The sequence below is a fragment of the Macadamia integrifolia genome, chromosome 2, assembly GCF_013358625.1.
Source record: "Macadamia integrifolia cultivar HAES 741 chromosome 2, SCU_Mint_v3, whole genome shotgun sequence".
In the NCBI taxonomy this organism is placed as follows: domain Eukaryota; kingdom Viridiplantae; phylum Streptophyta; class Magnoliopsida; order Proteales; family Proteaceae; genus Macadamia; species Macadamia integrifolia.
Genome location: NC_056558.1, coordinates 26,471,296 through 26,497,610, shown reverse-complemented (window position 1 = coordinate 26,497,610; position 26,315 = coordinate 26,471,296). Strand labels below are relative to the sequence as shown.

The 26,315-nt window shown below is 37.8% G+C and overlaps 2 protein-coding genes across 4 annotated transcripts in view; one reads left to right on the top strand and one right to left on the bottom strand.

Moving 5' to 3' along the window:
* Positions 1-1,380: 1,380 nt before the first annotated feature.
* LOC122058443 (DUF21 domain-containing protein At2g14520-like) lies at positions 1,381-10,771 on the bottom strand. 3 transcript variants are annotated; one of them, XM_042621139.1, is made up of 12 exons: positions 10,632-10,771; positions 10,175-10,393; positions 6,693-6,769; positions 6,521-6,604; positions 6,041-6,154; positions 5,853-5,939; positions 5,453-5,592; positions 5,276-5,363; positions 4,084-4,157; positions 2,188-2,327; positions 1,810-2,075; positions 1,381-1,707 (listed from the first exon to the last, which is right to left on the bottom strand). In XM_042621139.1, exons 2-12 carry the CDS (start codon positions 10,350-10,352, stop codon positions 1,663-1,665), a joined length of 1,293 nt encoding a protein of 430 aa, XP_042477073.1. In that variant the 5' UTR covers positions 10,353-10,393; positions 10,632-10,771; the 3' UTR covers positions 1,381-1,662. The 3 variants fall into 3 exon arrangements, with proteins under 3 accessions (XP_042477073.1, XP_042477062.1, XP_042477080.1); XM_042621128.1 differs by having other exon boundaries at positions 10,175-10,402; positions 10,632-10,768; XM_042621146.1 differs by lacking the exon at positions 10,632-10,771 and having other exon boundaries at positions 2,200-2,327; positions 10,175-10,571.
* Positions 10,772-14,941: 4,170 nt separating this feature from the next.
* The window catches only part of LOC122072151 (GTP-binding protein At3g49725, chloroplastic), a 27,471-nt gene continuing 16,097 nt past the window's right edge, over positions 14,942-26,315 (top strand). The window contains exons 1-11 of the mRNA XM_042636712.1: positions 14,942-15,502; positions 15,977-16,041; positions 16,343-16,405; positions 16,531-16,620; positions 17,130-17,242; positions 21,389-21,457; positions 23,098-23,242; positions 23,367-23,422; positions 23,939-23,989; positions 24,765-24,819; positions 24,915-24,971. Coding sequence (XP_042492646.1) covers positions 15,046-15,502; positions 15,977-16,041; positions 16,343-16,405; positions 16,531-16,620; positions 17,130-17,242; positions 21,389-21,457; positions 23,098-23,242; positions 23,367-23,422; positions 23,939-23,989; positions 24,765-24,819; positions 24,915-24,971 — 1,221 coding nt within the window. The 5' untranslated portion in view covers positions 14,942-15,045. The remainder of the gene's footprint in view (positions 15,503-15,976; positions 16,042-16,342; positions 16,406-16,530; positions 16,621-17,129; positions 17,243-21,388; positions 21,458-23,097; positions 23,243-23,366; positions 23,423-23,938; positions 23,990-24,764; positions 24,820-24,914; positions 24,972-26,315) is intronic.

Genomic DNA, 26,315 nt, shown 5'->3' with positions numbered 1-26,315 from the left:
AAAAAAAAAAAAAAGGGGAAATAGTTTTTCTTCAATCATAGTGAAGGGTTCACCATAATTCTAAGGTCATCGTTACTCCTCCCCACATGTTGAAGGTCCAAATTGCCCTTTACTTTGCACACTCCATGTTTTACAACCACTCCTTTGGGTTCATCAAAGGTTATTTGGTAGATTTAGTTTTAATTGTCAATTTATATTTTCTTATCCAATTCTTCCCCTTGGTTTGTCCGATTCAACACAAACCTGCCATTGATCTAACTAATGCAATGTTCTCCAACCATTACATAGAAGAGAATTCGAGGGCACTACTCTTCTAATGTTGTGGCACGGAGGACCATGTTGAATACTTCTTAAATCTCCCTCACTCCCGAGTCCCACCATTAGGGAGTTGAGGGAGTTGTAACTTCCACTTGGCAGTTTATAACAAATGTCTTCTATGCTGATGTGGTAATGTAGACCACATCAGCTTACATTAAGACCCAAAATCTCTTCATTATGATTTGTCAGAATCTCTTCAACCATGGGACCTGATCTCTGATTGAATAGGCCATTGATTTTATGTGATCCAAAATCAATGGGTAATTGACCTATCAAACTATGAAAGAGGGGAAAGGATTAAATTTTCCAGTATGTTGTCCCCTACTAGATTTGATGTTAAGAGCTAATGAGGGAACTCCACTTGCCTCTGGCTTAGGGTGTCTTTAACTTCTCCCCAGCCCCAAGTGCAATTGAACTCTTCCACTCAATTAGGCAAGCTTATGGTGTCTCAATGCTAACTGATCCTTCAGTGACCATGTTGTAATGTGGGATGTCTAGTTATATGTGGTCAGCTCATTCTGTATTTGGTATGCATTCTAAGTCGATAATGCATTATGGGATTATGTCTAGTTATATGTGGTCAGCTCATTCTGTATTTGGTATGCATTCTAAGTCGATAATGCATTATGGGATTAAAAAAAACAGCAAATGCATACCAAAAATGCAATATAATGTAGTAATCACTCATCAGCTTGGTACTCCTACTCCACAAATTGCTATAGTCTGCAATATGAACCTGTCCACAGTCCATGAGTTGGTCGCCATTGGTGGAGGTATTAGAGAATCCCACAAGAGGAGCTCTCCTGTTTTTAGGTGGCATGTGATTCCAAGATCCCAATCATTTGCATTACTAACATATGTGTTCTTCCCATTTTTTTCATGAGATTGAAGATGAAGGGTCATTATCCAGTGGAAGTCATGCTTCCACAGGATCTTGGAAAGGAGGACTGGATTCAATCCTACAATCAGGCATTTTTCTCACTTATAGGCAGTCAAGTTTTTTAACCAGTACACCCAATGTAGACTAGCATATATTATAAGCAAGCAGAAGATCCAACATGCTTGTGCAAAGTATGGATATCGCCATAGATAAAGGAAATTTATGTCCAGTTTACAAAATGACAACAATACTCAAACCGTAATACAAGTAAATAAACACATCCTTCTTAATTCTCAGTCATCACTACCGAAACAGACTCTATATATCAATAACATTTCATTTGATTGAATTTCAAACCTCCCTTTCTGCCTATAAATGAATGCCATACTTCTTTCTTTTTATCAACATTGTGTCCAACAAATAATTTGTGTCACCTCACTACCACACAGAGTGCGAGGGTAATGTCATGAATCTTGACGATGATAGTCCGTCTCATCAAATATCTCCTCCTACACGCACAAGACAATGTCCACAAAGCAAGTCATGATAAGAAATCCTTAAAAAAGGTAACTCATTAATCAGAGGTAGCAAAGAAGTTTGATGTTGCATACTTGTAAGAGCTCCTCAATAACATCTTCCATTGTTATTATGCCAACAGCTTCCTCTTCCTCATTGAGCGTAGGGAGTGGGTTGTCATCAATCTGCAGGACATCTGCATTGATGTCCCTTTCCCACTTCTTACTCCTTGAGGTGCCCCCACATGAACTACTTGCATTTGTCGGAAAGCTTTTCCACTTTTGGAGTGGTGGTCTTTTGCTCTTTTTCTCTGGAGGATGCTTTTCACCATCAATGTCCACCCTAACTTCTGTCCCTGGAGCTATGTCATAGAAGTGCCAAAATGACCAGCTCAAATCAGGGGGAATGGGAAAAGCCTCATAAATAAATACAACTCTCAACAAGGGTAGGTAGAACTGGCATTGTAGAGTTACCCATTTGCTTACTATGGGTTGGGCCATTGCCAGCTGACTGGTCCACCATGTTGTCACGTTGCCGAATGACCACAGCCATGTGACTGTGACCTTTCTGAAACTCATTCAAGATATCATACAGAGGCATGTTCTCCGGAACCCTACCATGTAAAGATATCCAGAAACATTAAACTTGCACATGTCTGGCAAAAAACATTTATATTGCACATCATGTGTTCTTATGGAAGTAAAAGACTCGAGATGTTTGCTCAGGAAACGGGAAAGCAAAATGTAGAAGCCTACCAAATTTGAACACTACACTGACCTCACAAGATGATTCCCCCCCCCCTTCCCACCACATCATGCATTGACAAAAAACAAATATACACACTCTTAAGGAAAAATAGAATATCACATGAAAATTTGCGAAACCACCCAAAGAACTTACTCAAGCTGACACTCAGTGCACAGAGGGAGGATAATATCTTCATTAACCATGAAAGACAAACAAAACTGGGAAGCAACTCAACCCACACCAGAATTGGAGATGCTCAACTGAAAGTCACAGTTCACCTTCTACCCTTTCATCAAACCAAGTATAGCTAAAGAATCTCCATCTGCACCTACCCAGCTTCTTTTGCAACCTAGTGTGTGAGCAGCAGCATAAAATCCTGATGATTCAAGTGCTTTACACTTTTTTTTTAATGAGAATGTTAAGCTTTGACTTAATGCAAACTGAGGCACTAGACTAATAGAAAGTACCCGACTTCAACCAAAAGAACCTAGGAGGCAAATTCTTTCAACAAGCTTTCTGATGTCTGGACATACATCTGGCCAGTTTTATGATGCTACGATGGGTCACAAAAAGCTGGCCCCTATTGGAGTAAAGGTGCTCAAAAGGTAGCTCGGTATGTAAACAGATTGTGAGCCCCAATCCAAGATAAGTTATCATTACACTGGATGCCAGATGTTGATTATGCTTACCAACTAGCATTAAAGGGTGAAGACAAGCTACTTTGCCATAACACCAGAAGGACTATTTCAGAGATCTCTAATTGCACTACCAATCAGTTGCAACAAACTACAGGCAGTCAAGATCGTGAAAAATTGCTCAACTGCATTTTTCCTGGATTTTTCTAATTGTACCTAACATGAGTCGGCAGCTGGTGGGACCAGTTTGATCATTGAGCTAATCCAGGTCAGGTAACTATTCTTCTGGCGTGAGTAATTTCTTGCAACACCAGAATATATGTAAGCAAGTCTTGTTTCTTGAGTAATGTAATATGTAAGTTCCCTTCAAATGCTAGAAAATAATAGGTCACTTGTCAATATGGGTAGGATGATCTAGTCTTGTTAAACAAAGCGCTGCCAAAAAAATTAAAAAAATGAGGTTGATAATGCAGTAATTTGTTAAGGTCTGTGGTTTAAATATACACTCCTGACAAACATAGATTCTACTTGTTATAGGGTACCACAGAGGTCATACCTAATTGAATGGCCTCTTCCACCAGAGAGACCAGATTCTCAAATAAATAAATACAGTACCAAACAAGCAGAATGCGCACAGAAAAATCAAACCACCAGCCACAAGTGGATATTATGTAATACAGAGTACTGGAAGGACCAAATTACAGGAAACTCACCAGTGTATGAAAAGTAGTAAAATAAAGGATAACACAACAGTATAATACATGAGAACTGAAAAAACATGAAGTGAGCAAGACAAAAATAGTATCAAACCATGACAACAAAGGGAAATGAAATTATGAAGAAAATGCTGCACAGGCTATCTGTGATAAGGCTCTACTTGTAAGGTCTTTGAGTCAAATTGCACATAATCTTCACGTTGTAATGTGTATTTATCTCAAATTAGAGGACTAAACGAATAAAATGGCCTTACTTTAGCAAGATACATACTTTGGGATCTTGCGGATGGTGACATTCTTAACAGGTACTTCATCTGCCGGATGGATGGTTAATAGATTCTTCACCTACAGGTTATACAAAAAATAAGTTAAAAGAGCTTAACCACAAGACAGAGTGATGATATTATTAGATGTGATAGTTGTTCCTGAGAAGACTTTTCAATTAGAAAAGAAAACTAAATGAGCAGAAAATGCTTTTGTTCTATACAGCTATTGACAGTCTCTACAGAACTCCCACCATTAAGTTCCTTAAGCTGGACTTTTTCTCTTACTTCTTTGTTTGGGTGACAAAAGGATCAACAGTTCATTGTTAGAAGGTGAAGATAGTTTCTGAGCTCAGGAATTACAATTTCCAAATTCATGGACTTTGGCAACTTATCAAACTATCAGCAGTCTACCTTGACAACCCCCCCTCCCTCTCAAATAAGTTGGCTTTGACATTATCTGCTAGTAGCATTACTGTATCACAGATCTTTTCTCCCAACCCCATCTCCCACCACTTTCCTCTTATCTTTTGAGTCAGGGGCTCAGAAAAGATTCTCCTGATAAATGTTTCCCACAAGCTAGACAATTCCTGCATTGAATGTTATAAGATCCAAACCATCCTGACCAACTACTAAGTCATGGACTTCAAAAAAGATCAGGTCCTTGATCTACTTAGACTTTTATCTGTTATTGGTGAAGCCTGATCTCAGTTTTAATCCAGGAAGTAGGGAGTTCAATATAAGGATATTTCAAGGATGTAGGGAGATTTATATCAATGTGGACTGACTTACTGTTGTAAAGACATCATCTTTGAAGGAATTAAGAGCCCTCAGTGCCAATGTTTGAAAGAGATTGGACTTCGTTCACTTTTTTTATCTAAGTTTCAATTTAGTCTTGTTCATCCTCCTATAATTCATGTTTGCCTCTTTTCCCTGATCAGAACACATTGATATATATACATATATATATATATATATATAATTTAGTAAAATTTACAATGGTAGTGTTTAAGATGTCTAGAAAATCTCTACAGAGAAAAAAAAGGTAGAACGTTCTAATACAAATTACACAGGTAAAAAGGGCTAACTCTAAAAGGCACACGGAATGAATTAATTACAGTGTTTATCATTGCACTTAAAAAAGAATAACTGCTTCATTTCTCATTGAGGTTCAGGAATAAAATCTACAAATTTAATTACCAGAATTAATCCAATTATGTTTACAGGGTGCTCATAATAAACTGGTACTCTGCTATGCCCTTTCTCCAAAATTAACTTCATCAAATCCCTGAAGAATAAAAGGTAGCAATGCACTCATCACCATGGATCCTATGCACAACAATACCATTGTCTTCAACCCCACTAAAAACTAAATACCTGTCAAGCTTGGCATTAATATCAATTGCAAAAGTTTCTGATAATGGAGTCATGGAATCCCTAGCTGTTTTCTCAGTGAGCTCAAGTGCTCCGGCAATGATTGTTGTCTCATCATGTGTCAGCTCACCACCTTTCCCAGCCTGCTTACAAATCAACCGAAGGATTATGACAACTCACAGAAAATGCCACTAAGAATCTCAGGAAAAAAGAAAAAAAAAGAACCTTTTTTACGCAAGAAAAAACATAATAAATCATCACACGCGCAAGTGCAATGACAAAAAGAAAATGTGAAAATGAAAAACAATCATGAGTGCTCAATTAAAAATGATTTTTTGTGGGGTGACTCATTTCGTCATCTATTATTGAGAATTACAAGTAAAAATATTGAGAGAATACACACCGCATTTCCATGCAGATCAACTAAAGTTTTCAACTCGGCTCTGCGGAAAAGAGCCACATGCCCCTCCCCTAACAGGAAGTCTAGTAGCTGCAATATAACGGAGAACATGTTTTGTAGGATAAGAAAAAAGATATAATAGAATGAATTTAACTCAAGTGGACAGAACTGTAAACCAGATAGAACATCACCTTGCTTATTGGATAAGCCACGGGATAGCAGATCCAAACAAGTACGCGAACCACTGGAGCCACTGCTGCACCAATTGCCAAACCATGCCGAGAACAAACAGATTGTGGTATAATCTGTTCTAAGAGAAAAAAATGAATTAGTATACACGTGGAAGCAGTGTGAAGATAATCCACTTCAAAGAGAATTTTTCCTTCAGAAAGACAAAAAAGATGCTAGACTCACAAGTGTACTTATGTAAGATTAAGAAGAGGACTACTTATGTCAGGAGAGACATGTCACGGGCATGATTGTGTCCCATGAAGGATATATTTAACCCAGTGAATCTAAGAAATTGGACAGTGAGAAATATCTGATCCGGCTAGTTTTTCAGTTTATCATTTACGGGCATAGAGAATACGTAAGACCAGCAAAATTCCATCACGAAACCTTCGTTGCACACAACACTCATATTCCATATATACTGGAAGATGGGTACTCACCTCACCAAACAGAAGTATCAAGGTCACTGAGATCAGTATAGCACCCCAAGCCGAAATCAAACCATCAAGAAAAATTGGAAGTGTCTGTCAGAAAGAGCAGATGATTCAGAGCAAGTAATATTTGCTGATCATGTTATTTTTAGAAGTTTTGAACCATTCTAAATAGTCTTACCTCCATAGCAGCAGCATTGCAAATAAGTAGGGTACAAAGCAATAAATGTTGTTTCCTAACAACTGGCAAGATCTTTGCTGCAAAGAAATAATAAGCATTAGACTAGAACTGTGCAGCATTGATTCATATAAAGACACTAAGCATTAAGTAATAGCAGACAGATGATATACATTTAGAAGCATAATATAACATTTGTCTCCAAATTACTCTTTTTTCACTAATTAGCTCGAAATTTAGTGAAGCAAAGGGTAGGAACTCCTAGTCAAGGAACTTGATCAAAATAACACCGGTTTTTGCCATGAAGAATGGCAAAAACACCAGCATGGGGACAAAAGAGACTAAGGTATCTGAACCCTTCATGAATTAAGATCAACGGTATAAAACCACTTAGGAACTATGAATATTTCACTATTTTTCAGTTCATTCAAGCACTCCAGCACACACTCTCCAATGGGGATTGGGCCATTTGTGCACATCCGTACAAGATATGAGCATACCATATTTGTAAAAACTACGTGCGTTATGATACTTTTTTTTTTTCAAAATATGGAAAGAAAATTAATAAATTGTTTAGCTAAGCCATGCCTGCCATTCACATGTTAACAAAATATTTTATTCGTGTAGTTTCTTTGATAAGCCCAAAATCTATTAATAAAAGAAAAGAAAAGAAAAGAGACCATCTATCCGGTGTAGGCCAAGCAAGAACCAAATCTATACAAAGAGCTGTAGAGAACAACATTGTCTGGAGGCTATATTAGAAAAGAACCCCCTGGTGTTTGATATCCAACATATTTTAAGACCCAAAATTTTGCACAAGCAGAAGCCCACCAAATTGTGCTATTGTTAATTCTAGATCAAGGTTTTAAATATCAGTATCGAATCGTCCAGATCCCGGTCCTGATTGGTATCGCGTTGGAACAATGCTATCTAGAATGGGAATAGAATGCCGACCTTATCATTTTAGTAATTTTTTCTATCTGGATCAATCCGAACCAGTGGTCTGAATCATCAAGATTGCCCGATCTGGATCAGTGTCGCCAGCAAACAATCCAATCTCCGATACCAAGTTTTAAATCTTTGTTCTAGATAGCCCAACATGAGTGGAACAAGGGAAGACATAGCCCTTGAAGAGTATCTAATTTCATCCCTATGTTACGATCTTTATCATTTTAATAATTTTTTCTATCTGTATCAATCCGATCCAATAGTCTGAATCATCAAGATTGCCCGAACTAGATCAGTATTGCAGCAAACAATCCAATATCCAATACCAAGTTTTAAATCTTTGTTCTAGATAGCCCCACATGAGTGGAAGAAGGGAAGCCAAAGCCTTTGAAGAGTATCTAAATTCTTCCCTGCAACACACCAAAAATTACTGCCCAGGAATTCACATCACATCCTTCGGCCTCTTCCAAGCAGAATCTAAACAGTGCACATGCTGCATAAAGATAAGAAAACCCAAGTTCTAGCCAGCCCACACCTTTCTCTTTGGCAATAGTACAAGCATATAACAGGAAGGGGACTGCTTCAGCATCACTTAAAAGAGAATGAACACACAGTCAGCAGGCAAGTAGTCAATTGTTAGAATAGTGTCCTTAAATGCAGCAAACAGAAGGAACTGCATTTTAGTGGGCCATCAGCCTAGATAATATGATGAGGAAAATATAAATAGTTCTGTCCTCACAAGGCTTGTGGCTGAGACTTAAACAGTAAAATTCCTGAGCTACCTATTTAAAAACAGAGCTGCCCCATCTCCAGATATACTTCTTCAGATTTCACCTTGCAGGACTGAAGACATTCCAGAACATCCAGCAGATTTTTGATTGCATGACTTCCCCAACATTAAAATTTCTCCTCAAAGAAGAGGTACAAGATTTGGATATCCATTGCAAAAAAAGATGATCAGATACAACAGCCTGTGTTTAAAACCAGATTGAAAGTTGAAGAAAACACCACCCTCAGTGCTTCTTCCACGCTGGTCCTTATGCCATGTCACATTCCCCCCCCCCCAACCAAAAAAAAAAAAAGGCAGTTATGGCCCTAAAGTAAGTGGACTGGTTGAACAGGTTTTGACAGCCATCCCCAAGAATTATTTATTCTAAGCCTATTCCAAATGTGGCCTAACCTTGTTGCGAAAAGGGGGGGAGGGCGGATTCAGCTATTGTTATTAGTTGGATGCCTTTTGGCCAAAGAGGTGCCATGGAGATTTTCACATCTGATAAGGGGAGCAAGGTCCTTGTGTAGGCAGAGGAACAGCTTATTCCAATGGAAACCAAGGACTGCCAGCTCATTAGCAGTCTCAATAGCTACAAAGCAGTTGGGGGAAGAAGTGATGTACACCAGGATTGCTTCTGCTTGCATTTTCTGTACAGTTATCTGTTATATTGCTTTTTGGCCATGGGCCTAATAAAATTATTTTATCTATACAATAAAAAGAAAAAGAAAGCAATGACACTAATATTCATCACAAAGAGAACATCATTACAGAAATGTCAGCCCAAATAGCAGAGTGAACCATACAGGTATTGAGGATTTTGGACTTTTTTTTTTTCATGTTACTATCTGGAGCCCTACTGGGCAGGCACTGGGCCACTACGTTAGTAAATTCCGGACTTCACGCAACAGAAAATAACCTTGAGCTGCTACATGGTAGGACCGGCTATTGAACAAGGAATGCTTTTTTTTCTTTTTTTCTTTTTTTTTTGGGGGGGGGGGTAGATAATTGATCAAGTAATGCACTGTATATGAATAATGGAAGCTGGTTGACTGGGTGTTATGTAATTGTCAAACACCATAATGGAAAAAAAAAATGTATATACTTAAAAGTATAATGAAATAAGAAAATGATATCATCCAATCAAATGAGAATTAGATCAAGCTCTTTTCCTGTGTACGAACAAACATACCCGTCCAGTGCCTATCCACCTGTTGATTAGCTCAATGTCACCTGATATGGTTTGTTCTAAACGACTACCAAGGAATAACACAGAAAGCGGAAGAGGATGATCTTCGGATATACCACGAAGTAAATTAACTTAACCATGCCCAATTCCCAACCAACAAATGTATAAGCAATAAGAACCCAGCAGAGCATTAGTAAATCATGACGCCTAATACAAACCAAAGTAGACCAAAAGTCATCCCAGCCCCAAACCAACTACTGAATAACAGAAATCAAGTAAAGAGCCAGAGAAAATAAGACGTTAAGAGTCTCACAATAATCCACAGGGGGGAGTGTTAGGAATTATGCATTAGATAATTTAAGCCATATTACAAACGAAAAGGTAAGAAAAAGCGAATAAACTAAGATAAGAAAGGCAAACATCGTCTTATACTTTCTCTATCACTCAACAGAAACAGGGAGGAGGGGGAGAAGCAAAAACTATTTCGAACTTTAACTGAGTTCTCTGTAACTTCTATTAAAAAGAGATGGAAACAAGAAAAAGAAATATTTTTAAGGAAAATGTAAACAGAGAAAGTACCAGCATGTTTCCGATCCTTCGGTGTTCCAGACTTGGCAAGAACTTCAAGATCAACAATACTCATTGACATGAGACCCAATGTAAGTCCAGACATCAATCCAGCGAACATAACCAGAAAGAATATCACCGCTATATGAATAAAGAAACCTGTCTCGCAACATCGATACTCTACCGCCATTCAATTGCTTCTCTCCCGTCTTCCTCCTTTTCCTCCTCCACCTTCAAAACCTAAATAAACAGAACTCGTCAACAAACTCCATTATCAAACAGTACTCAGCAAAAATCCGAAAATCATAGATTCGGATTCTTCTTCCGCACTTTTAGAGGAACGTCGTGAAATTGTTCCTTTTAAAGATTAATTTAATGAGTTCTAGGTTTACTTTTTTTTTTTTTCTAGACAGTGCCGGTGGTCGGCTACGTATAGTAGGAGGTTGACTGTAATGCAAGGAATATGAACCTTTTTCTTTCCCAGCCGAGAAATGGACGGAAAGTTCTTCAGTGAAGATTCCGGCGACAGAGTTTGCCGAGACGATGCCATGTGCCGGAGATTTATTTAAAAGTCGATCACATTCCCCTTTTCCCTCCATGCCAATTGCCAAGTGAAGAAGAAACACGTAATGTACTCGTGTAATAACGACCTTACCGCCCTGTTATTCACAAGTTGATTCTATTACGACGGTTGGGATTTCGTTCGCAATAAAGCACGATTTCGTTGAATTTTATCTTATCCAGTACTCCAGAATAAGACTAGTGCCACTTGTCTTTACTTTTTATCTATGGAGAATGTTTCCCCACTCACACGGTAAAAGTTCAGACACGGGGCCACAACTGGCCGATAAGCTCGTCCTAGTTGAAGGTTCGGGATTCGTTAATGACTTTCTATTCATGCTATTGGTGAGGAATTCTCTCTTCACCGTGGATTAAGGGAAACCATTGCCTTTATGGCTTTATCGATTTGTTTACTTTTTTTAATTAATAATTAAATCAACTATTAAGTTGGATTATGCTTCTTTCACCAAGATTGAGGTGACCTATGCTATGATTGAACTTAGGTTTCATGGTTGTTTACAAAAAAAAAAAAAAAAACTTGGGTTTTTATATGGTTTTAAATAATCTTTAATGAGAGTGTCAAATGGGATTGATGAAGAGATTCCCTCTTCACCTTGGTTGCAGATAAAAGAATCTCAATTGAGTTCTTAATTTTAAGCTTTTCCTCTCTCTCTTTAAGTAATCCAATTAAGCATTATCTCTCCCAACTTTATACTTTTCTTTTGCTCCATGGTAGTGATCAGAGGCCCTAGGTTGAAACCCTCATATGTCCACTTTTGCATGACCAATGAGCAATGCTGGACATGCCGACTCGAGTAGTGATGGGACAAGGGGTTCCTTCCGCTAGGCTACCAACCTCATTGGCTATATATATATATATATATATATATTTTATAGAAGCTATTTAAACACTTTTCAAACATAGCATGTAATTATCAAACTATCAATTTAAAAACCCACCAAAATATTGCAAATCCTTAATTGTATCACATTACCATATCATATGGTCATACTACCATCTCATTCTAGTGTACTATCAATCTATCGTGTCATATTATATTATTAGGGAAGAGTTCTCTGTACGAGAGTATGGTGTCTACACCAGCACGAGGGCCAATAGAAATTAGAAGCCCAACTGAAAACATCAATGGGATGGGCGTTTCCACCTTTCATGGGGGGTGGGCTAATCATATGTGCACACTCTAACCAAATTTTGGACAAAGTTTTATGCTCAAGAGTGGACCTTGTGCCTTGCACATATTACTTAGAAAGAGATATGGATTAGTATTTAGAGTTCTAGTTTTTAACATCTAGCTATCATGTTCTTACCTTTCCCAATGTTTTGGCTAAAGTGAGGTATACTACATAATAGTATTCTATTTGAAGTAAGATTTATAACAACTTATCATGATTACTAGTATTTTATAATTGGAAAAATGACAGGTATACTAGCGTAGTACCTAGGAATTAGGAATGCTAGCGGCATTTTGATCGTAGGATTTGATCAACATGAATTGAACCGTTGGATGGAGAGAAGATAAACAAATTTTCAATGCACGGTTGCAACACCTTTACTCTCTCTCTCTCTCTCTCTCCCCTCGTCGAAAAAAATCATTCATTCATTGGATCCAGCCGGAGAAAGCAAAGTAGTTGGCACCGCCGCTGTTGTCGACGGCAACGGTACTATTTCGTGATTTCGATCGGCGCCGCTGGGCAACGGCAGCGGTACCAGCAACTACGGCAGAAGCGACGGCGGAGATAACAGCAACGGCAGAGGTACTATTTCGTGATTCTGATCGACGCCGCTAGGCAACGACAGCTCCCACATCAAGTCTGTCGACGGCAGCGGCATCTCTCCCTGCTTTTCTGCATCTTCCCCGCTTTACTATTTTGTGATTCCAATTGGCACCGCTGGGCAACGACAGCTCCCACATCAAGTCCGTCGACGACAGTGGCATCTCACCCTGCTTTTCTACATCTTCCCGCTTTTCTCTCTGCCTGCTCTATCCGTGATCCAAAAAAAAATTGTCGCCGATGTACTCTCTGCAAATCAATAGAAGAAAGAACAAAAAAATTTGTCGCCGATGTTCTCTTTGCAAATCGATAGAAAGGGCTACCGCTGCCACTGCCGCTGCTGCTGCCACCGCAACTGCTGCTGATGTTCAAGCTGCACTTTGCAAATCGATAAAAGAAATGGAAAAAAAAAAAAAAAAAAAAACCCAACTTCGCTTTCTCCGGCTAATTCCAGTAAACTTTTTCCGGCAAGAAGAGAGAGAAAGAGAGAGAGTAAAGGTGTTGCAACCATAAATTGAAAATTGCATATCTTCTGTCCATCCAATGGTTCAATTCATGTTAATCAAATCCTACGGTCAAAATGCCGCTAGCATTCCTAATTCCTAAGTACTACGCTAGCATACCTATCCCTCTCCCTTTATAATTATACGTTATGGTTTTAGCCCTGACTGGTTCAACAATTGGAGCATGAACATGTTTATAACATGTGTTAAAGGGGATAGTGGTTGGAATCCACTGAGATCATTTTTTATTAAATTACTCATAGCATAGTTAGAAAGGCAATCGTCCACACAAAACAACACTGCCAAGTACCCAACATCCTTCATCCTCTTTCTTTCCCGCCTTTTGGAAAAAATCCTTTTACCCTCATGTATTTAACATTGATACTTTCAAGGCGACATCGCTCTTACTACTCGATACTTTTCATCCATTACTTTCAATACAAAAATAATCTATTATTGGTGGGAATTAGCGTTTTAGGGAAGAGGCATGGATAAAAGCTATTGGGAATTCGGAACCTATGATTGATGGATGCCGTTAACTTACCAATAGCTCGTGACTGGTGGCATGGCCAACTTGTCCAGCTTTTCTCTAAAATTATTTATTAACTATTTTTAAGGAAAATGATGGGAATGCTAGCGGGTTACATAAGAATTAGGAATACCAGCGTTTGTTGACCCTTCGATGAAACATAAACAATCTCATCTGTTTATACCAGTTGTCTTACATAAATTGCCCACCACTGTCGCTCTACAGTTCCTCTTCTTCTTCTCCTTACTCTATCCCTCTTTCTCTCTCTCATCCGTCTCCGACTCCCACTTCCACTTCCACTTCCACTTCCACTTCCTTCCACAAATTCTACCAATCTTCATTTATGGCCCCCACTATTTCCCTTTTCTTGGTTAGGGTTCCATTTATCCATGGTTGAATCAATCTGGAGGAATTCTGGATTGAGGAAGTTTATTGTTTTGAGTTTTGACCCTTCAACATGATTCACAAATAGATATCTTCATCAATTTCTTAATTTCAGATAGATATTTCATTTGGGATTTAGATAGAATACTTAAAATAGGTTGGAAGAAAAAAAAAAAATCCAGCGACCCAGTACAGAGAGGCAGAAGGAAAAGAATGAAGAAAACGTGTAAGAACATAGTCTGATGGGTTCTTCTTAATCGGTTCATGCCGACTTGGGTGGCCATCCAAGCATTGAAGAAACCGTAGAGAACGAACAGCAAAATGACATAGCCGTACTCCTTGGGCAGCAAATCGATCACAGAAGCCATTATCTCTGGATTTTTCTTTTGGATTGACTCCTCTGGTGCGTTCAATTCAAGCGATCAATCTATTGGTCTGTCTCTCACTCGTAACTCTCTTACCTATCGATATATTGCTCATGTAAAACCAGCAATAAATTACAGAAAACTCCAAAAAACAAAAAAAAATCACAGAAATAGTGTGATTGTTTCTTTAATAGTTTTGACTTTCTTAATTTATATAGATTTTCCTTCGACTTTATTTAGGAAAAACTGAAGAATAACCACTGCAATTGTTTGTCTCAAAACCTCCTGCAATTCTGTTGGAGGGGGCAACGATGAAGGAGGATGAAGTTGCAAAAGGGCAGCGGGTATCGAGGCGAAAGGGGCTGAGGAGAGCAGAACCGCGCAAGAGAGATCTCTCAGGTCCCTAAGACTCGAGCAGTTGCAGGGGCAGGGAAAGTGAAAGAGGAGAATAGAAAAAGGTGTAGCAGCGGTATATTGAAGGTTTATATTTTTTTTCTTCATCCAACGGTTTTATTTAAGATATTCAAATCCCACGGTTAAAATCACGCTAGCACGCAAGATTCCAAAGTAACCCGCTAGCACACCTATTCCTCTCCCCTATTTTTACAAAGAAAACTCTGGTTTTTTTTTTAATAAAAGGTTTTGTTTAGCAAAATGTATTAAGTATTTCACTTCCTTTCACGAAATTCATGTTTTATGGATTCGATTTGATCGCGAAGAACTCCCAGAGAGGCTCTAAGCTTTCAAATGTTGAGAAACATATCTCTAATACGAGCTCCACTCAGGTCTCTTCCTCAAGCTTTCCTTTCATTGTCGCACTCTTGGTTGTGTTCAAGCCCAGTTCATATATCCTCCAGAGTTTCTGTCGTTCAATCGTCTTCGATTTCTTTTAACCCCTCCATTCCTGCATCTTCTATTCTTTATTCTCCCTTCTCCAATTCTTCGAGACGGAAAAATGAGGTTAAACACGATAGCGATTTCGTCTACAATCGAGACCCAGAAAGACCTCCCAAGCTGTTCGTTGTCCAACCTCGTATTCGGCCTGATACCCTCTTACAGGCGAAGCTCTCTGAAGCCCTAAACCTTGCCAATTCTCTCGAAGAGCAGCGAGATGGAGAACCCGGCGGTGAATATGGCAAGCGGGAGCTGCCGCCACATCTTCTTGTTCAGAACCCAGCCGCCAGGTCTACTAAGGCACACGCAGGTTGGGTTTTGATTGTACTTAGCTGGGTTTGTTAACTATGTGAGTGTTGAATTTTCATTAAATTAGCTGCTTTAGTGGCGATTCTTCGTCTGCTACTGGGAATATGAAATTCGGTAAATGGTTTGAGATTCAGTCTCACACTTTATATATCGTAATGCACCACACGAGGACTGCCGTTAGAATTTCCAAGTTAGCTTTTAGCTCCGGGGCTTATTCTTATTGTATTCGTCAAATGGATTTTCAGCTGGTCCTCATGAAGGATTCCTACTCGGTTGTAATTGTTATTAACCTTTTTTCTAGTTTCATGAACTCGGGGAACCACTAATTTTTTCCAATCATTATCTGGAATTTGAAATAGCTTGTGGTTTACCATACATCTGTTCAAACTTTTATCCGGTCTTGAATCTTTACAATGGTGCATTTTGAACTTGTCGAATTATGTGTTGATTGTTTTTGGTTGGTGTTTTGTGCTAGACACATATTTTGGACCTGGAACTGTGGAGACAGTGAAATGTCATCTAAATGCTGCAGAATCCGAGGCAAGAATGCATTCTTTTTCCTATTTATTTTGTACTTTACTTTTCCCATTCTTATTTATTTATTTATTTTGCTAGTCTGATCTGCCATTTATAAATCCACGGTTCCATTAAGCCTTCAAACCAGGGGTGCAAACTTTTTTGTTGCATTCCAAGTTTCCAACCAAATATGCTTGGCTGGCATGCCGCGAACCTCAATTTGAAAAATTTGGGAGGATATTGGTAATTGGTAGTTGTGTCGTTTTTTCTTCTATTGCATCAGGTCAGTTACAAACTGTAACATCATCATTGTGACTTCTAACAGGAAGAGTTGGATGCAGTGTTTGTAAATACCATCCTTTCAGGGATTCAGCAGCGAAATTTGGAGGTGATTTTATCTTTATGATTTGTTACTTACAACTACAAGCTAATATTTGCTTTGTCATTAATATCTATTCCTAGAGACCTGATATGATATTGTTATCTTTTCTTGTTTGTAACTCAAAATGACAGCGTGCTTGGAGCAAACCTGTTTTGGATCGTGTGGGTCTTATAATAGAGATATTCAATGCACATGCCCAAACAAAGGAAGCAATGCTACAGGTGTAGTTAGTGACTTCACTATGGAATTTCATTTACATGGTTTTCCTTTTAATTATGTTATATGTGCATTGTGCAACAACCTTGTCATTACACTTGTTATCTTGGGAGGCGTTTTTTCTTGCCACGTGGCAGACTTGGATGGGCATGGTAATTCCATGCGATAGAGAACCTCCACTCATCTCACTAGTCAAATTTTAGCTTGGTGTAAACACCTTAAAGTGAGTTCAAAATTCCACTAAAGAACGAATTGCAATAGATTTCATTGCGGCGATATGGTTTTTTTTTTTTTGGTGATATTACAACACTTTAAACACAGTTTTAAGGTGTTTCCTGGAATTGTTTGGGGCTGAAACTTGACCATCTTTGTGGATGTGGGGTCTCTATCAAATGGACCCATCCATGGCTGCTGATGTCGCAAGTAACGACGGATACAGAATGTCATGAATGGTCGTTTCTCATATATGGAGCAGTTCCTGATAATATTAATCTTTTGGATCCTCTTTTAACAGGCAGAACTTGCAGCTCTTATGTACAAGAAAACTAGGCTTGTCCGTGTATGTGGCACAGATGGACGTCTTACTTTTGGTGCAGATGGAGAGGCTGAAGTTGTTAGTGCTCGAGGGTGAGCTTTTTCTGTAGTGATGCTAGAACATTTATCAGTTATAAACATAGTTGTCAAGGTGTTGCCTAGGTAGGGACCTTGTTGGTCTCGATTTGCGTCCAGGCTGCCTCCAACGCCTTGGCTTGATGACTGGTTATAAGTAATTAACCCCTCCACCCCCCCCCAAAAAAAAAAAAAAGAAAAAGAAAAAAAGGGTGTAAAATATTAAAATAACTAGACTTCCATTTAAACATCTATCATGTACATTCATGGACATGTTGTTTGAATCAAGAATTAATGAAGTGGTGAATTGGAGCTGGGAGTTGTATAGAATTAAATCCAGTCATATTCTTCAATTGGGAAATCTAGAATTCAAAACCCATTGTGGCATCCAAATTTAACCTGGCTGTCACTTTTTCTCCCTGAAGTAAAACATGATCAGCATGGAACTTGGGCCTTGGTTGATCTGAAGAATCAAATAGGAAGGGGAAGAACAAAACTAAGAATCTACCATATTTGACTTTCTTTCCGTTATGTCATATGCATCCTTCCCCACTAATTAGTTCGCTTTAAAGCCATACTTGTAACAAGCCCTAATCTATGCATGTCTTTCCTTATCACTTATACTAGAGTCATTTTAGATCTATCCCTGGTTTGTTTATCTCTTTCAATTTGAATCAAATCACTCCTCCGTACTGGAACGTCTAAAGGCCTCCATTGTACATGTTCATGCCACCTCAAACAATATTTTCGCAGTTTATCATGTATTGGAGCCTAAATCGGCTCTAATATGATCATTCCTTATTTTATCCTTACCACTTATTCATCTCTACATCCTCATCTCAACTACACTAACTTTATCTATATGATGTTTCTTTATTGCCCAACATTCAGCTCCATACATCATTGTTGGTTATATGACTGTCCTCTAAAATTTTCCTTCAAGGTTTAAAGGAATACGTCGATCACACAACACTCCAGACGCACCTCTCCATTTCACACATCCTAATTATAATTCTCTGTTTAACATCAACCTTTATTTCTCCCCCTTTATTTATTATTTAGCCCATATATCTGAAATAATCACTTTGTAGTATTTCCCTCTCATCAATTGTCACCACATCATTATCTGTCCTATTGTCACTAAAGTTACACACCATATACTCTCCTTTTGTTCTACATATCTTAAAAACTTATCTCTAAGGTTGATCTCCATAATTCTAACTTGTCGTGTATCCCTAGTTTAGGCTCCCTTTGATATGATTTCAACTTCATTTATTTTATTTATTTTTGAAATGAGTCCACAAATAGGTTTTTGAAAAAAAAATTGCTACTTTTTGGTTGCATCAATTGAAAAAATTTCATGAGTAAGAAATTCATATGGTAACTTTAATTTTTGAAAATAGATTCCATGCTCTTCTTTCTCTATGGAACCAATAACAAGAAAGGGGCTCTTAGATTACTATAGAGAGGTGGAAACTCTTCCCTGGATCCTCCACCCTCATAATCAAGAATGACTCCATGGATAACCCTGCTACTTTGGTCCTTCATCAAACAAGAATCAGCAAAAGAAGACCCAACTCCTATAGGAGCTCTAGCCTAACAAGAGAGCCCTGCCATTCCCTCTTCCACTAAAGCCATGATGAAAACTGCAACACCCAGAAGCAAGAAAAAAACCATCCAACAAGGCAGCAGGTCGACAGCAGAAACTCCACACACCAAACACACAAAGCTCCACCCCACACCACTAAACACCATCATGCACGACACCTCCACTCATCTCCAACAACTCAGCCTTATCCCAACTAAATGGGGTTGGGTACGTGGATCCTTGCCCTTTAATTATCTCTATTCGACATCATACGAACCAAAAAACAAAGAACCACTACCTACCTCCACTCACCAACATTGAGACTTCCACCACACAACCAAATCACATTAGGCTAAAAAAAAAAAAAAAAAAAAAAAAGAAAATAGAAAAATAGAAAAATAGAAAAAAAAAGTACACAATAAGATTTCTTTACTAGAATCCACTAGCCTCTTCCTTGGGGACTTCTATGAAACTAAAGCTGCAAACTTGATGATGGGCTAATAGGCACCAAAAGACCAGGAACTGCCATATCTTTTGAAGCCTTACCAAATGTTTGGTGCTCTTTAATGATATTCAGAGCACATCGTGAGGAATTGAATTGAGGAGAGCTCAATAATTGTTTGGGTTTGCTTGGATATCCTTTGATGAAGTGAACAGGAAGTGACCTCCACTTCATAGGCCTTCACACAAGGAATTTTTACTTGGTACAATGCACATTTGCAGAGTTGATAAGGTAGCATTGGAGTATGTTTTACAGTAGTGACCTTAAAAAAATAACCGTTCTTCGAAATATAGCCCCAATCTACATCTAAGAGAAATATGGAACAATTAGAGAGGGCGGACCTCGGAGCAACGGTAAGGTTGTTCCATTGCGACTTCGTGGTCGCAGGTTTGACCAGCCTCTCTGTGAAGCGAGGGTAAGGTTGTGTGCATTATGACCCTCCCTTGTGTGGCAGGAGCCTTGTGCATTAGGTAAGCTCTTTTTTTAGAGTGTGAGTGGAGAGTTTTTATTTATTTATTAAGAGAAATTACCACAATATCCATCTTTTGAGCCGTTGTTACAACATGCTCATTAAAAGTGGAGCACACAAATAGATTGAAACAAATTTCAATTTCAGCATTGAAAGTTGAAAATAGCTCCTCAGCTATCTCACTATTTCAGATGAAATTGATTTCAATTTCTCGTAAATAAGGTGAAAATCATACCAAACACCCTAATTTCAATTTATGACCCCATGAAAAATTTATAAAAATCATATCAAAGAGAGCTTAGTTTTATCCATCAAAGCAAAAAACATCAGCAAAAAGTATACACCAAGGGATCTAATCTTGAATGTGTCTAGTCAATTCATCTATGATTAGTACAAACTACAAACAATATGGGCTTAAGTTTGATCCTTGATGCAGACCAATAGTAATAGGGAATTTACTACCATGTCCCATGTAGATCTTACACTTATCTTTAACTATCTCCACATATTTACTTAAAACACATCTCTTCTCTAATACTTGCCACATTAACTCTCTAGGGACTCTGTCATAAGATTTTTACAAGCTGATAAAGAGCATATGGAGATCCTTCTTACATTCTCCACATCTTTCCATGAGTCTCCTGAGTAAATAAATAGCTTATGTCGTTAATCATTTTGGCATAAAACCAAAATAGTTATTTGTCATATTAGTTTCTTGTCTCAGGGGAGTTTCAATAACTCTCTCCCATAATTTTATAGTATGACTCATAAGTTAATATCATTTTTATTTTAATAAATCAGAACCACAATGCTTCTTCTCTATTCATCTGGATTTTTTCTAGTGCTCATAATCTTATTAAACAGCTCATTAAACTAAGATAAACCAGAAATTCCTAAGGTCTTACACACTTCTATTGGAACCCCATGCGGACCTGGTACATTACCTACTTTCATCCTCCTTAAAGCTTATTTTTTCGTTAGGCATCCTAATTTTTCATAGCTATCCACGACATGTGATATGTTGTTGATTATTTTCACCTGGTCAAGTAGTACTTGCTCAATTCTGAAATTATTACAGACTTTACAGTAATAGCACATTGTGTTTTGTCTAGATGGAACACTTCTCGCTTGTGCTTTGATCTAGGAAAATTGCCAAGGGCTTTTGTCTTGCTGATTTATTTTTCTGTTTTTGTGTGCTTTGATTGCATTTTGCTGAGAAGGAGTTCCATGGACTAATGATTATGTGATGTAGACTTTCAAATAGACGTTTTATTTTCCCGATTTCTTTGATATTCAATTGATTTATTTTTTTGTTAATCAGTTTTTTTTTTGTTTTGTTTTTTGTTTTTTGTTTTTTGTTTTGTTTTGTTTTGTTTTGTTTTTTTTTTAATTAACTTAGTTTTATACGTATAAAAAAAAATTTGTTTTCGATCTTGTCAGTCTTATAAACATGTCTCTTCCACACTAAAAGGTCTCATCGTGTGATGATTGTACAGAAATGCTTCATTGAAAATTCTAATTTACTGTTTGGGTGCTACATCCTGCAAGTTGGATGTAACTATATATTTTCTTGAACATTCCTGATGCAGATTATTGCCATTGCAGGAGAGGAAGTGGGGGACGTGGTTTCATTAGTGGTGCTGGAGAGACAGAACTCCAACTTCAACGTCGAAGGTCTACTTCACCTTCCTGTTTTAGCAGTTGACTAATGGACTTTTCTTTTTCTGTACATAAGGATTTTCTTGGAATGAATATTACTGTTTTGGATAAATCCCTGCTACTTTCTTGTCCTAGTTTGAACTAGAATGCGTTTGAATTGGTGTTTTTGAAAAGAAAAGGGAATTGTAAAGTTAATAAATGTGGCTAGGACTTAGTCTACTATCTAGGTGAGTTCCCTAGTAGAGACCAGAGGTATAATTGGTGAGTGACCTTCAATAATAGCTATAGATGCAGTGTTAATATTTGTATTCGGACTTAATCAATTGTGATATTTAAGATCTCAACTCAATATATGCTAGATGAGCACTTGTAGCAAGATAATCCCTAACGCTCTTCACACCAATGTCTGATGCTGAGATACATATCCGTATACTAGGTCAAACATAGGACGCTTATTTTAATTGTGTTTCACCTTCATCAAAAAAAGTGACTCCTCTTCGTGAAGGAACTGTTGAACACCAGCATGAGGAAGCTTTGCAATTATTTTGTCCTTAGATGATATTGTCATATTTATATCAAACTTGTTGAGCTTTGCAAACTGCATTTCGAATAAGTATTGTCTTCTACCATTGGATTGTGCTCACCAATTACCTTATTTTCCTTTGCTGGTTAGGTGTCCTTGGCACATGCATTGTATATTGACCCATCTCAGGTCAATGGGCCTGCACTGTAGTATGAATTTTTTCCCCAGTCTTGTGTACTTGTTAGCTATGCAGTATTAGAGCAAAGGGCCATCTTTAGCACAGGCATGTATAATAATATGACAGACCGGTTCATAATGATTCTACTTTGAACTTCATTGCTTCCACAAACCTATGGAGTATCATAGGGCAAAGGGCCATCTTTAGCACAGGCATGTATAATAATATGACAGACCAGTTCATAACGATTCTACTTTGAACATCATTGCTTCCACAAACCTTTGAGGTGATCAAGAGCATGGGAATGTCAGCTGCTATGCTTTATAAGAAGTATTGCTTAACCTCATTGTGAAGCATGCGATGCTAATTTCTTTTGGTTATTTGGAACTATGAGAGGTTTTAAGGTCTTAATCGGTGTTCTTCTTCATAAATCAGAAGAGACTTCCATAAGTGCCAATGGTACTCAATCCAAGGGGATCGGGCCCTTATGTTTATACCTGCTGCCGTAGGAAGGCCCCACATGGCACTTAATTGGATGCACTCCCCACATGATGGGATGATGGTTTATCTTGAAGCCTTGCCTTGAGTAAACCTATGTAGCACTTTAATCGTGAGATGTTATTCTTCTCTTCTGGGTGCTCTGTGCACTGGAACTCTTAGACTGGTTCGACACTGATTCTAGTTCCTGGATAGTTAATAAAAAAAAAAAAAAAAAAAAACTCTTCCTTTCATCTTTCTTGTTGGTACCTGATTTACTCCTGCATACATTCATGTGAATTTATATTCCTACAAATTTTGTCTTCTGAATTTAAGAGAATGAGACTTCGTGACCTGTTATCTAGCTGCACACATTTAACTTAATGAAATATTGTGTTTGATGAGTAGTGCAGATATTGGTAGCTCTATTCGAAATATTATGTTTAGATTGATACCACATTAGACTCCAATTTTCAGAATCCTAGAGCGGCGGAATCATTTACTATCCCAAATTGAAGAAGTCCGTCGAACTCGAGCAGTGCACCGTGCTGCTCGCAAGAGGCGTGGAGGCTTAAATGGTCAAGGCTTAGTAACTGTCGCAGTTGTTGGGTACACAAATGCGGTATGTTTTCAGGACTGATTTCTACTTTTCTTGCAAAACAGTGAATCTGGTTTGATTATAAATGATAAGAAAGCTGACAAACTTTGAGTGACCTAGTTAATTTTCCTGCACGTTTCTATGACAGGGGAAGTCAACTTTAGTTAGTGCTCTTTCAGACAGTGATTTATACAGTGATGACAGGTATTCCTATCCTATACCATTTCTTACAGACTTAAATGTTCAGGCATCTTTATATTTCTGATAAATTCACTATTGCATTATATATTAATATCCGTGTTGGACCTGCATTGATTCAATGGGATTCTTGGCTGACATTTTGAATTTCTTTTCTTTTGCCCACTTTTGTTTGACATAAATGAATATCTAGCAGGAATTATCTCTCATTTTTTGTGGAATAAAAAAAGAACGTCTTCCATAGATTATGACCATCTTTTCCTGTATTAATTTTCAAGGTTTCGAAGTTTCCCCTTCCCAGTTAGTCTTCTATTTGTGTATTTACTGATACAATTCATAAGATCCTGCATGCATGAGTTCCAAATCAAATTTTTTTCCCACTGATATTTCTTGGTATGCATCAGGTTTTGATTCTTGTATCCATGGTCGTGCAGGGTTGTTTCTTTTCCTACTTTGATTTTTCGTTGCTTCTATTTGTGTCTTGCAATTAGTCATGCATTCACTCTCTTTCAATTTGTGCAGATTATTTGCAACAGTGGATCCTCGATTAAGAAGTGTAATTCTTCCTTCAGGGTAATATAATTAATAATAATGTATTAACATCTTTGCATAATTCCTATACTCTTGATGAAAAATACTGCCCTTCCTTGCTTTTTAATACTTGTCGATTAATTTTCCCCCAGACCCAAGCCCATTAAGTCTTAGACCCAGACGATAAATTATATCCTAGTGACAATTTCTATTGGCTCAAGGGTTATGATGCCCCAGTAGCAGTGCTGGCCACAGTATTCTTGTCTTATATCATGTGTATGGGCTGTTATGTGCTACCAAAAAGTTCGAACATAAGCCATTCCAACATTTGATGCTGGAAAGTGTAATTCAAACGTCTTGCGGTCATGGTCAATCAACAGGTTGTTGTACATGTTGACTAGCATATTAGTCGTGCAGTGTTGACTAGTTGATCAGCTACAGCTGGCTAGATGTCGAAAGTCAAATACTTACCATATGTGCTTTTAAATTTTCCCTTTTAACGTTTTTGTTGCTTTTTGTTATATGATTCTTTGTTGTATCATATCTTTCCGATGAATATATGTGTCAAGGAGTAGGCGTTCTTTGATTTTCCTTGTCTGGTGGTGATGGATATCCATTTCAATAAAACAAAAAGAAAAAAAAAAAAAAAAAAAAAGAAAAAAAAAAAAAAAAAAAAAAAGAAAAAAAGAAAAAAAGAAGATGCGGGGAAAAAGTCAGCATGCACAAGCAGATGTATTAGCAATTTGGAATTGGATTTATGTTTCAATATACTATCTTAATTGGGGGTCTGAAGTCTGAACAACCGTGCAATGTGCAGGAGGAAAGTGCTTCTTAGTGATACAGTTGGGTTTATCTCAGATTTACCCGTGCAGGTATTAGCAGGGAGAGAGATGGTGCTTTGTGATTTTAATTCATAAATATTCCTCGGGCTTCCATTGACTGATTTGTCTATTAATGTGATTTACAGTTAGTGGAAGCATTTCATGCTACTTTGGAAGAAGTAGTGGAAGCAGACCTTCTGGTGGTATGAATAAGCTGCATGGCTTTTCTTTTGCTGATTTTGAGCTTTTGCTTGTCTAATTTAAATTGTAAATGATCGCTTATTGGGAGCATAAACAGTGGGAAATAACATTGGAAGATTTGACTCCTTTCTGACAGAAAATCTTAGTTGAATATACCTTCAATGAAATTTCATATTCCATTGTAGTCTGTATGGTTACTATGACTAGTAGTTTTCACATTGCACATGAGCATGCACATGAGCATGGGTAAAAGCATCATCTTGGCCTGCAAGTAGTATGTTCCCTGGGTTGTTGGCTTGTTGCATAAAAATTTAGATAAGGAAATAAACGTCAAATATTTGTCTGTTTATTGGTGAAAGAAATACTAAAATTTGAATCTTTCCTCATGATGGTAATTTTATTGAAATTTCAAAGATGGACTGAACCCCAGAACAGAAAAGGGACTAATCATCTTGATTATTGAGAGATGCAAGAAAAAATGGAGAGAATTCTATTCCCAACATATGAGAAAATCTCATATCGACTGCTATGGAAAACTGAGATCCAAATTCCCCTAAATAATACTAGGATAGATACCCATGAAAATAACAAATACCCTGTCCTTTGACCCCTCCACCTCCATGGGTTTGTCTTTAATGGTACAGGAATTCTGCTTCTTCCAACCTTTATTAGGGAACAATATGAAAGATTGGACTCTACGAATGATGAATATTCTGCGTGTCTTGCACAGCTTTTCCTAATTGATATCCAACGTAAAAATTGGTACCTAGATAATGGTTCTAAGATATAGTATTTGAACAGAACGCCTTGTATGGATCCATGAGATACGGACTTGATTGCTTGGATGGAAGGAAATCATCCAATGGTGTATGAACTTGATAGGATTGAAGGAACTCAAAATATCAAGGTTTTTTAGACTAATGGATGCAGGGGAGTTTATTACTTACTCCCGAAGAAAGAAAGAAGGGCACAAGGCCAGTTAGCTGGTGGTCATGATTGTTAAAGCAAGATGGCTTTTTTAATTCTGTTGACAGTGGGCCTTTACAGCCCATTGTGGGCTCAAGTCACCGGCCTACATTGTGGGCTAGTTGTGTTTCACCAGCCCACATCGTGGGCTAGCTTTAAAATTTTTTTTTAAATCTATTTAAGTTTTTTGACTTGTGTAGAGGGTTTCCCTCTTCAGTGTCTCTTTTCCTTTTCAGTTACCAAATGGCTATGCAAGTGTGATTGGATAGGTTTCTTACAAAGCTAGGGTCTCTTTTGTTTTAAATAACAGCTTGTAAGGCTTATTAGTTAACAACGAATTTTATAAATGAAGAATGGCTGTTTCCTTTTTTTTTTTTTTT

Coding starts and splice junctions, on each gene's coding strand:
- LOC122058443 (XM_042621139.1), bottom strand. CDS start 10,352: ATGGCGGTAGAGTATCGATGTTGCGAGACAGGTTTCTTTATTCATATA. Junction 2,328..4,083: donor ACCATCCGCAAGATCCCAAA/GTATGTATCTTG, acceptor TTTACATGGTAG/GGTTCCGGAGAACATGCCTC. Junction 2,076..2,187: donor AACCCATAGTAAGCAAATGG/GTAACTCTACAA, acceptor TCTATGACATAG/CTCCAGGGACAGAAGTTAGG.